The sequence below is a fragment of the Diadema setosum genome, chromosome 6 (genome assembly GCF_964275005.1).
Source record: "Diadema setosum chromosome 6, eeDiaSeto1, whole genome shotgun sequence".
NCBI classification, from domain to species: Eukaryota; Metazoa; Echinodermata; class Echinoidea; order Diadematoida; family Diadematidae; genus Diadema; species Diadema setosum.
In genome coordinates, this window is record NC_092690.1 from 18,257,731 (window position 1) to 18,270,757 (window position 13,027).

At 37.9% G+C, this 13,027-nt stretch overlaps 1 protein-coding gene across 1 annotated transcript in view; it reads right to left on the bottom strand.

Moving 5' to 3' along the window:
- The window catches only part of LOC140229593 (glucose-6-phosphate exchanger SLC37A2-like), a 30,446-nt gene that overhangs the window by 15,977 nt on the left and 1,442 nt on the right, over nucleotides 1–13,027 (bottom strand). Inside the window, exons 2-3 of the mRNA XM_072309837.1 lie at nucleotides 8,210–8,291; nucleotides 2,970–3,093 (exon numbers count right to left, since the gene is read on the bottom strand). Coding sequence (XP_072165938.1) covers nucleotides 2,970–3,093; nucleotides 8,210–8,291 — 206 coding nt within the window. The remainder of the gene's footprint in view (nucleotides 1–2,969; nucleotides 3,094–8,209; nucleotides 8,292–13,027) is intronic.

Below are 13,027 nucleotides of genomic sequence, written 5' to 3' on the forward strand. Positions count from 1 at the left end.
CGTACAAATAGGCCTACCGTACTACTATGGTCACATGTGCTAATGCGCTCCCTGTAATCTTGTGCCCTGTAATGCCCTGCAAACAACTTTAAACAGAAGTTTGTTAAACACAGGGTCAGCTATTGACGGTTCATCCGATATCAATTACACAAACATCCACAACTCTTCCCAATGACTCCCCCAAGGTTTTGATGTTTTAGTAGGAAGTGTGATAAAGAACACTCTTGTGGCTTCAGTACAATTAACTTCCCTGGTCTTGGTCTGATCAACTTTGCCAGCAGTATCCCATAAATCCAAGGACTTTACAATGAATCCAAAAGTACTTGGTCTTCACAAACTTTTTTTTTTCCACTTTAGCTTTTGCATGTGGGGCGGTGGTAGTGTGGGGGATTGTAATAATTATCAATGCTCTGAATTCAGGAAAGAGCAAAATTTCAAATTTGTGAATTTATCTGTCATCACTCTGTGGTTTCAATAGGGCTATGTAGCATGTTTTAGTACATTGAATTTGATCAACTTTTTTCTTCATTTGGATGCAATCAATCATATTATGGTGACCACATATGCCATGTACTGTATTTATCAGCTGGATTTCATGCCACCACTATAAACCATTGCGACAGGAAGACTTTTGTGCAAAAGACATTACATAGGACTACAATGGCAGCTGCCTCTCCAGTATGACCTGATGCAAGTCAATACTCTCTGTGTAACACCACGGAGCTAACATGGCTGCAATCGCTAGACTTAGCCCTAACCTGGTGGCACTCCCAGTTGGTAATATTTCTATTACAGTTTCTTTCTTTCTTTCTTTCTTTTATTCTTTATGGCCTCATTTTATAGGCCAGTGGTTTACAATGAAGAATGTGTTGACATTTTGATATCCCATGGCAACCTGCTGAGGGATTTCTTTACTTCTATTCTAAAATCAGTTTGAACAAAGTGAACTGTGTTGACAAAGTGAAGTCTACCACAAATTATTTTATCAAGCATAATCTGAAGGTAATCAAAAAAGTTAACAATGAACTCATAAAATTGAAGAAACAGTAAATGTCTTTGCGCTATTGTGTGCACAATAATCACTTGCCTAGGTGTGCGTGCGGAGTGAGTCCCCATATTTGACTGAAACTTTAATGGAATAACAGGAAATGTGCATTACAAGAAAGGCACTCCATTGCAAACACAGATGAAGCAAATCAAAGGCCGAATTAAACAAAAATTTTGACTTCTAGCTGAATGAAAGGGAAATGCAAAGTGGTTATGAATATGACAGTTAATCATGGAGTTGAAATGAATCTAAACATTTATAATGTAATAAACGATCTGTACAATGGCTTGGACAGTGCCAACTCTGTATTTGCCTCACATCCCTCTTCTGCTGCCAGGGTGTACAGTGCACTCCCAATATAACAAAGTACTCAAGACAGGTCACCATGGTATTCTTTTGTTTTAAATAAATTCCCTGTTAAGCTGAAGTGTAAAGTACATAGGAATACACATGATAACCTTTTGACTTGAATTTTTACTTCGTTGTAAATGTAACAAACATTTTGTTATAACCTTGTTCATTTAAACGGGAGTGCACTGTACTGGGGTTAATGGGTGAAGTGTTATGTAGCCATATGATTACATTGTATGTGATATGTTGGCATATCACTGACGTGGTCAGATGGACCGACAGACAATCCTAGGACATACAGCATTATTACACTCTTGGCATCCTTTAGGAATGAGGCTTAGTATGCACCGGTATAAATCCAATACAGTGCAATACTCTGTTAATTTTAACAATGAAATTGCTAAGGTTAGGCAAAAATAACGGAAAACAAAAAGAACAAAGGCAATGAAGCATTCATATTATAAATCAACCCATTCAAAGTATGGCAAATATAAGAGATGTTTAATATAATTTGTGTCATTGAAATGCCTCCATGAGCTTAGGCAGCCATGAGTGCCAAGCTGCAAACACTATATAAATGTAATGAGCAATTATGCAACATATTTTATAATGCTACACAATTGTATGTCATTGCACTAATGTATGGAGCATCAATATAAAATTTACCTGTTACAACACACATATATTGGTTTTAAACGACTGCCATATTACTGAGTAAGTACAAAAAACTGAGACTACAATAATTACATACGGGTACCTTAACTTTTCTTTAACTTTTGGAAATCGGGGTTAAAAAAAAAAAAAAAAAAAAACCTTCCAAGTTAAAAACATACTTGAAACAAGTTCCTTTACATTTTTTTTTTTTTTTTTTTGATGAAATCATACAGTTCACCAAATTGTCAGGTCCTTTAGATAGATTTTTGTGTTCATATGAGTCAAAATCTCACTAACTTGCAATCTTGTGAGCATCCAGTTCACTTCCTTTGACCTTCTTTATCATAGAAGTTGGCCCAGTATGGTGTTGTTGTTATTCCACTCCCCCCCCCCCCCCCCCCCCCCCCGGGCTGAATGGCCAAAAAAAAAAAGATCTAAAGTGACCTGCTCAACTTATTTTGTGATTGATGGCTTAAGTATCAGTGTACTTAACCTGCATATTGACCATTGTGCTCCAGTATAAAGGAAAGATGTAGGGTAGATTGTAATTAGGACAAGAGTAAGACAATAAGGATCCGTTTGGGCATTTATGCATTTGATAGAATTACAAGCTAGGCTTCTTTTTGGGTGTATTTTTTTGTTGTTGATTTTCTTTTCTTTTTTTCTACTGAAGATTTTCATTTCCATGTACAAATGTAGATACCACTTGAGGCTACAATGTACATCTGGGCTTGAAATCATAAAATCATCCCCTGCAAGTGCAACCCTTTATACAGACAGCTGTTGGAACATTAAAAGAAAAGAATAGAGTTGTTGCGTTTTAAAATAGAAGTGGGATCACTTCAATTGTAGGAGAATTTGAATTGCAATGCATCATGAAAATGACAGACATTCTGCAGTTATGAATGTGTCTTACCAAATGGAGCCCAGCAGCACCAACAAGAATCATTGACATCAGGATTAGAGGCATTGAAGACTGATAGATGGCCTAATCTGCTGTCATCAGGGTCATACTTGGAGCAGTTGAAGTGGAGAACACCCTGCAAGAGATACATTGTAGAAGTGGTGGATTGTTGTCAGAATGAAGGTCAGAGAAGGCAGACACGAGAAGAGGAGAAAGAGGTGGAAGACCAGGAAAATGAAGAGAGAATCGGGAAGAGGAGATGAAGGAAGGACGAGGAACCAAAGATATGAGGGGGGAGGAGAAGAGGAGGAGGCAGCATGGTTGAGGCAGAGGAGGAAGAAAAGGAGTTAGAGGAAAGGAGGAGAAGGAAAAGAAGGTGTGGAGGAAGAGGAAAAGAGCAGAAATGTGTTTAAAATGAGGAGGAGGAGCAACAAAAGAAGTTAACCATGGGAAACAACAGATGGAAGAAGATAAGAACAGAAAAAGGGTAGAAAGACATATGGGGTCCATACACAGGGAGGAAGAGAGAAAAATTTTGATAAGGATGAAGAGCCAGAGTGGTGGAAGATGAGGAGAAGGATAACAGCGGAAGAGAGGAGAGAGGAAGTAGGATGAGGAGAGAAAAGAAGTACTGGATGAATCAAAAGAATTAGGTGACAAATTCCTATTAAGTACATATCACCTTGTAGGCAGTTGAACAATTTACAATAGAAATGAAATGCATATATGTATAATGGAAGTTTCAGTCTTCAATGTGCATTTACACTGACTAAATTGTTTATACGACGCAAATGTAAATATTTATACGTGGTTTCAATGGAATGTTTACAGACTGTACATTGTACAATGTATGTTTGGTTTCATATAATGTAAAGTGGGTTGTATATATATCAAGGAGAGCTTCACTGTGAAGAAAATATTCTCTTCCTCTTTATCTGCTGACAATGTGGTTTGTTCAATATTTGTCAACATTGTACAATGTATTCTACACAACAGCCTTCGTGTCTCCTCCCTCATTTTTTTTTCTTTCTTTCTGTTTTTTTTTTTTTTTTTTTTTTTTGGGGGGGGGGGGGGTGTCTGAAAACGAGGCTTTCCAAAACGGCATCTACTTTAGTTAAGTTCTTGTTTAATGTGTAATGCCTTGTTTGAATGTATCAAATTCTAATGCATGTATTGTTTTGCTCTTTTTTGTACGTTATGCTTTTGTTCAATAAAAACATTGAAAACAAACTTGTGGGATGCTCATGTGGGAATTAAAACTATACTGCAAACCATGATCAATTCATTATATGATTGTACATTGTATGCCATGTACTGTGTATTTGTACTGCATCTGATCATGCCTTTAAAAATGAAAAATGGCTTCCAGAAACTAGATTTGACATGAAAATTTCACTGCAGGCAAATGTTTACCAATCAACAGTAAATATATCACCATCAAAGCAGGATATACACTGCACAATGGCAAGAAGAAAAAGGAAATGGATTTCATTTTAATTTCATTCTGTAATATTACTATGGAAAATGAAATATAGAAAGAAAAATACTTTGAGTGAGACTGCACTCTGAAAGGTAACTTGAACTACCCTTCAGAGCATGAAGTGACAAATACCCGAAAACAGAGTTTGTCTGTCACATTACATTAATTTTATTTATCTAAAATAGACTGCAACACAGTTTCTGAAAGTGACCAGGCATAGTTTGTAGACTCTGATGAGGTATTGTACAGTTAATACTTCATACAAAGGGAGTTGGGATGCAGTGTGAACGAAATAGAGACATCTTTGATCTTTATGGACTGGAACACATGGCTCTTTTCAAAACTACATGTACTTGGCATGGTATGATTGCAGAAATTGCAAAGGCAGTCAGGAAGCAGGGAGAGAACAGGTTTGATATTGTCTGCTGAAGTTTGAAGTTATGAGGTAAAAGGTATGTGGAAAAGCAATGTGATAAAAATGGGGAAAAAAGGCGATTGATCAAAATGGATGTGTAGAAAATCTTTCTTCTAAGCAGCAGCACTAAGTCTTGATGACTTTAGGAACTATGAATCATCAGAAAAAAAATAAAAAATCTTTTTCAGAGAGCAGCATATTTACATGTACAGTTTGTACACATCCAGTAGCCCCCTTTATACAGTGTTATCACAACTTCTTGCTGAAAAACATTTCCTGTAAAATCTATAACACCCAGCTCACTGTCACTTTTGCAGTGTCAGCTTTATAACATATTATGAAATAGCTCACATTACTTATTTTGTTTTTTCCCTTGGGGTGACTCTTGAATAAAATGAAGTGATCCTGCCTGGACACCATTGTCTTCCATACATACGTGTACAACACATGTACGCTCTGAACACACGCTGTCACAGTACATGATTGTCCTTCACAAATAAAAGGGAAAGCAATGACTCGCTGTGCACATGACTTCCTTTGGCACTGTCACATGACAGTGGCAGTGCTGAAGGTCATCTCTGCATTGTGCTCTAATTCTAGAACTTTGAAGCATGCCACAACTTCCTCCGGGGATAATTTTGCAGTACAGTTGAACCTCTATTATCCGGCCTCCCTTTATCCGGATCTCTCTATTATCCGGACGCAATCTCGCCGTGATTTTTAAATCTTTTTTTAATAATTACAGGAGGAAAGGGGGATTCCCAACGGATACATTTCTTAATAATTATTTAGGTAAATTATCCCAAGAATTTATAAAAGAAAATGATTTCATTCTTGCAAACACGAACCTCTATTTTGGGGTCTGTTACTGTGTGTAACAATGAAAAGGTTGCAGTATACACATTACTACATGTGGTACTACAATGGCCTACATCAGTACATGACCCGTATATGTAGACTCTACATGTATAAAGCATTGAGTCTCCCGTATCCGGCCAAATCCCTTATCCGGACGAGCCCCGGTCCCGACTTGTCCGGATACGAGAGGTTCAACTGTATTCAGTTGTGTCATCCTCCAAAATTGGGGAATTTCATTGATTGAAGGGAAATTTCCCTCAGAGAGATACATTAAAAAAAGAATACAACATACAGCTGTATTTGTGCATTCACAAAATGCTGAGATTTCTACAAAATTTCATCTGTTAAGAAAAGTACCGGTAAACATTTTTCTTTCGACTTGATGATGGACATTTTAAACATCATGATTCAATATACTTTGCATCTGACAGAAGTAAATCAAGTGCTTTTCATTATGCTAGAAAATGTAAATAAACATGTCTGATTCCTTTATTTCTCAGAATCTGGCCACAAACAGTACAAAAGCTTGTTGGGTGAAAATTTTCTTCAGCATTACACTTTACACATTACACCTGAATAAAATATTCCAAGTCAAGCACACCATCACAATATAGGCATCACAGGCCATACAATACAGGTAACAGTTCATTCAGAAGCTGAGAAGACAAATTTGTCTGGCAAACCGAAACTCGGTGCTTGACATCTGTATGCTCATCGCCACTTGATAAAAGTGTTTGCACTTTACATTTTTGTGTTTTTGTTTGTCTGTTACATCGGCAATGATGGAGTTTCCTCTTTGATTGTCTTCCCTTCCACAGTATTTGGCTCTGTGTAGTGTAATGTGTACCTGAAGTATACATTTCAATTTATTTACTGTTCTATTTGACTTCACTCTTACCAAAGTCAAATTTCAACATGTACATGAGTTTCTTTCAAAGAAACGTGTCCTCTTGGCCTACCAGAGCAAAAAATCATACATTGCAGTATACTGTATGATGAATGCTGACCAATAAGATCGCTTCCCCATATCTTTTCTCCAAGATGCCATCCATGTGACTTCCTTATATTTGTTCTGTATTTACAATGTATGATGTCTTCACAGTAGCCAAATTTAATATCAAGATTTAGTGATTTGCTGCCCTCATGTCACTTCGATAACATTCAAAGCAACAGAACATCAAATTGTGATGTCACAGCCATTCATCACCATGGAAACGGGGTTCTAAACCACCATACCTGGCCCGAGTGTTTATTCGCACACCTGTTTGAAACTAAAGCTGTTAGAAAAGACTGTGACATCATCCCTACAGTATTCTATGCTATCTTTTGATGTTGGTAGATGAAAGATACTTCATTTTTTTTTTTTTTTTTGTGGGATATTCATTAAAATCAGATGGACATGAATGAAATTTCATTCATTTCATGTCAGCCAGTATTTAGCCACTATTCTAACTACATTTGTATTGTGTAGCCAAACTACAAAAGTGAAGATAATTACCATTTCTGACTTATTGTCTCTACAATAATTCCATCTCTAGAATAATTTTATGCAAGGATACAATTGACCTTGCTTATCTCAGATCAGCTGGGCCTGAAGAAAATGGTTTAACTTAACAAACTTTTTAATTGCCATTCAAGATAACTGTGTGATAGGGAATGTTTGCATGATTGCCACAGTTGTCAAGAAATCAGAAAGTTGAAATGCACTGTTTTCTTTTAATGCACATTTGTAATTTTCTTGTTAAGACTTAAACTCTTTAACCCGTTGAGGACGAGTCCCGAGTATACAGTACTTCAAGGGCAGGTGTCTATGGGAAATGTGTGTTGTAGCAAAATCAATCCATCTTCAATGGGTTAATAAACATACAAAATCAGAAGAAAACAATGAAAGAGCAGTTTGAAATGTAGGTGCTACACTGTATGCTTATCATGTGTGCTGTGTGTGCATGTTTGCAGTGTAAAGTGTACTTAATTGCATAGAAAAAATACATAAAATCGGTACAGTGTATGGTATGTACATGTACACGTGTAGGTACTGTCATGCGAAGAAGCTCTAGTGAACACATGCTCTGCATTGGAAGCTCTGCATTGGAAGCTCTGCATTGGAAGTGCTCTGCTTGAACTTCCAATGCTCTGCACGGCTCTAGCAGAGCATAATGCTGCCATTTCATTTCATGGGTGCAGTGTATTCAAAATGCTGTGTGCATTCTATGTACAGTACAGTACTGGTGTGGCGTATTTTCTTTTTAAAAATACAGTGTACAGTGTATTGCACTGGAAGCAAGATTGCTTGGATCGTCCAGCATTTATGACCACTTTATTGCAACCGACAGCATTGCTTCAAATTAACAATGTGTAAAACTGTCAAAAGTCCCGAAACTGTCTAAACATACTGCCTGATTTCATGAAACTAAAAGGCAGATTAATCATAGAGTCGAGTTTAACTCTTGATGCACATACTTGTATTGTAAACTTCATGCATCATATAAACATCCATACCTTCACGACACCAATAGGTTTGCGGGAGAGATGGTAAGTTGTGTAAGCCAGGAACGTCAATATCAGGATGTAGCCCTTATACCTGGATGAGGAAAGGAAAAATGACATTGAAGGTTGAACACGATCTGCTCTTTTACTAAGTCAAATGTTACTATCTTTATCACGCTTACAGTATGCACCTTCACTTGGAGTGATGTATTGGGTCAATGGACCAACCCAACTGAACAAAATGTAAACAAAACATATCCTATGGCAGTTTCAAGCTTGAGTACAATGTGTGTGTATATATAAAACATCGATGATCACTTGTTTTTATATTTGTAACAGTTTACTTTGATGTAACCTTCATCACAGTGGTTACATGTGAATCCTTGTAAAAGCACCCCCTGTATGCTGTCAGAAATAACATGTATGATGGAGTAGTGCAGTGCAGAAGAATCCACTAACATGTGTTATGCCATGGTACAGTAATTACATGTACCACATCCATCAGACACAATACAGCTTATTGGTAGCACTAATAATGGACTTAGGAGGGGTTGGTTTCCCTTAACTGGACCCATTCATTTAAACTTGACTTATTCATTCATCCTCCCAGACTTAATCCCACCAGGGATGTAAACAAAGCCCATGTGACCAGGAGGAGGGACCAGGAGGAGGGACCATGTGATAGCCATGTGGACCAAGATGGTAACCACAGCACTCAAACTGTCAATTGTCAATACAGGCTGCATTGACTGTTCAGACAATAGAGGAGACAGGGATGGTCCTGACAGGGGAAATCTGGGAGTTCCCTTTTGTAATTAATCAGACTGAAGTAGTCTGATTATAGACTGAAGTAGTCTATCTAGTCAGACCCTGATAAAAAGTTGGTGAATTCAAGAAAATGAACGAGATTTATAACTTAGAAAGAAATTGAGAGATGAAGAAGCAAATGCCTCTCACACATATTTGTTTTACATAATGACAGCTTAAAGGTACTAGCCCACATTTGCAAACCCACGAAAATCAAAACTGCATAAAACAGGTCCAATATGACTTCAAGTACAAGTTATAACAGTAACATACCTCACCAGTCGCTCTTTGTCTATACCATTCGATAAAAGAGAGAAAATCATCGTTTTAAAATCAATTTTCAAACCGGGTCAACCCGACCCAAAATCGAATTACGAGCGCGGGCTATAGCTACGTACATTGTACATGTAACACGTACGTGGACCGGAGCTAGCGAGCGTTATACGCATGCATACGGATTACGGTGCATTTTCATTTATTTTTATGAAAGTAATTGACTAACTGGAACGAAATTTTGCACAGGTGTTACTGCAATCATACCCAAACTCCATGCTAACTATGAGACCAATTGCTGCAGGTTTACAAATGTGGGCTAATACCTTTAAATTCAACTGCACTGGGTAAAAGGGAAAATGCAAAATAATTATGCTTTAATCCACCAAATCAAAGTATATTACAGTAATGCTGATAAACAAAAACACTGCTCTGTTGCCTTTAGACCTATTCTAAGTGGTATAGTTTTGCCTTTCTTAAAAGCCCCACCAATACCAGTGGCTTCAGAATCCAAGGTCACTGCACTATGCAGGGCCGCCAATTCATTTTTTCACATCACTATCAGGAAGACTTCATTTTGAGAGCAATCAGGGAGAAACATGTGTGTTATAAATGTGATCATGCATCTCATTTGGCAAAATTTGTGTTATGCAGTTCTGAATCAGAAAGATTTCTAGATTGTATTCTCTGGGCACCAAAAGACATACAAAATCAAGGAGACATTGCAGCTCTACACTATAAAGGTACCTGTAAGGTCAGTTGTACCCCTAAAACCCAGGTAAAATCACCTGGTCAACTGTTCATGATTACCTACTTTGCCAGATTTCGGGTGTATTGGCAAGAAATAGTGGGGTTGGGCCCATCCGTACAATTGGAAATCTTTTTGTGAGCAATGCAAATTAAACTTTGGAATGACATCCTTTGGAGAGAGGTAAACATTTTTTTACTTTTCCTCTCAGGCCGGGGCAGTAACTTCCGGTTTCATGCGAGCGAGCTAGCTCGATGCGCTACCGGTGCATGTGGTGCACCTCTACTGCTCGGCGCACACATGTGTATTTGTCCAGTTTTTTTCATTTTAGCATCATCAGAAGTACACTCTGCTGCCTCACAGAAAAACCCCATGGTGCAATGGATGGTTATTCGCGAAATAAACAAACTAAAGTCTAAACAAATATATTTCTTTGGATCCAAAACAAAGCTGGCAAGTTCGCCAATAGAAAAGCACACACACAAATCGATAACCGGAAGTTACTGCCCCGGACCTAGAGGTTTGATATCGGAGGTATCGTACGATATCACTTGATATCGCCTTTATATCGCCTTTTGTCGGTGGCGAGAATTCAAACATGTCTCTTCAAATGTAAATGAGTGTTCGCAGTTCATGATGCCAGATCTGATCTTGGACAGAATGGTACCTAAGCTCAGCGAATTTAACACCATGGAAAGAGCACAGCATTCAAGGGAGAAGTAACATGAAACTTTATTGCAATTTGTATTATGTGTCATTCTGAAAAGAAAGACACTATTGGAAGATAATACATACGATGTAGGCTACGTTACGAAAGTTCACATCTCGACACATGTAAAATGGTAGCTCAGCAAGCCCTCTTGGCTACAAGTGGTCGTGGGCGAGGGGCATAAATCTAGTTATGAATGTTCCTGCAAGTTAAAGAAAGATGAAATGTGAATAATCAATTTCTATAACAATTTATGTTTACAATGGTGCTGACTACAAGAGCAGATGTGCCACTTGCCGAAACCTATCATATACATATATATTTTTTTTCTTGCTTTTTTTTTCTTTGTTTTACATGGTGTACGTTGGCATTCTGAGGCTATTGTACAATGTAGGCATTACCAAGACATGCTACATTGTCAATTCTGCAATACCTGGTACTTATGTATGTACCGCGTATTTTACCAAAACATTTGACCATGAACATTTAAAGGGACTGTACAGTACTGGTTTAGGTAGGGATTCATGATGTGAACATTCCTAAGTCAGATAATGAAAAGCCTCTTATGAAATATGAAAGAGCATGTAATTTTAAAAAGGATTCAATGTTTATTTGATGAAAATTGGTTTTCAAATGGCTGAGATATCCAAAAAAGTGCTAATAATAAAAGGCGACATGCCCCAACTTTATTAGTATCTCTTTGTTTCACCTTGTTTTTGGATATCTCAGCCACTTCAAAACCGATTTTCATCGAATAAACTTTTGATACCCCTTAGAATTGCATGCTCTTTGACATCTCATAGAGTGGTTTCTGAATATCTCGCAAGACGTTAAAAGCTAAATCCTCACCTCAACCAGAACTGTACACACCCTTTAAAGCTATGAATAGGCAGTGTACACTGTACAGCATCTGTACCTTGTACATAGGATGTACGTGTGTACTTGACCACTACCAGTACTACCAACTCACAGTAGTACCAAGGCACAACTGTACTGGTGCCCACAACCTGCAATTTGTTTCACTGGCTGCAAAAAAATCAGCTAGGCAGACATAAATCATCATACTGGGGCTACATTGTAGGTGAACAGATACAGTACAGAGGTACAGTCTGCAATATTTTGTTCAATGTCACATGAGCTGTAAAACCTACAATAAAGATCATACAAAGGACATGTTTGTTTTTTTTTTGTTTTTTTTTTAAAGCATTACTAGTGCTGAATTGTTGTATTCTGATTGATTCCTGCAGTACGGCAGTCAATCAACCTGGTGAAGCAGTAGTTGATGAGTTGACCAGTAAAGTCACAGAATGCTAACAATTTTGCCACAAATGTGCAAATGATTAGTCTTTGATTTGTCCATATCATATAACTGCTATATTTGGCCCAGTCTCCAAGAGCTATTGTATTATAAAGCACACTAGGGACTTTTCAATTTCACGTCCTGGATGTGGACGGCGAGGTAATGACGTCATTTAAAGGAACAATACTGCGCATGCTCAAGCGTCACCAGCACATCCAATGCCAGAATGGAGAATGCGTCTTGTAAGGATTTCACATCCTCCAAGATCTCCAGACGGAAATTACATCATTGCCTGGCGCACCAATAGCCGGCCCGCGGGAGGGGACAGGGCCATGACTTGCATAACAGTACATCATGAACAGCATGGACTGAAAATCCAAATGGGTGATAACACCGCAAACAAAACGAGTGGAAGGAAGCCATTTGGAACCGTGCTCTAGTCCGAGAACTGCGTCATCATCCACACAATCGAAAACTACCTAATATCATGACATTAAAGAATTACAAGAGTCTGCACAAGAGACTAACCCTTGGGTATTATAAGCTTTGTATTCAAGCATGTTCACAGTTAGGTGGTTTTGTAAGGTGCCCTATAATCAGATTACAGAAAATATCAACAATGGGGTGAACTTGAGGGTGAAGACACTGATCACATGGAGGCAGCATGTTGACACAATGAGGACAATTTGGAGGGAAAGTCAGGAGAGCTGTTGGGTCTTTTTTTTTTGTGCCTAAAGTTGTTATTCTATCCTTACAACCTATCCTTGTCCATAGATGAACAAAAATGTTTGTACACTGTATTAAAGTTGTAATACCAGTACACTTGTGTAGGTCTACTGATTAAATCATTATTAAATCTTCTTCATGTCAAGTACATGTGAACATATAAAGTGCTGCAAAAAACAAAAACAAAAAATGTTATATGAATGTAAAGTGCATTGTGGTGCCACAGAAAATGCGCAGACTTAAAAGGGGGGAAAATATCTTAAGCAC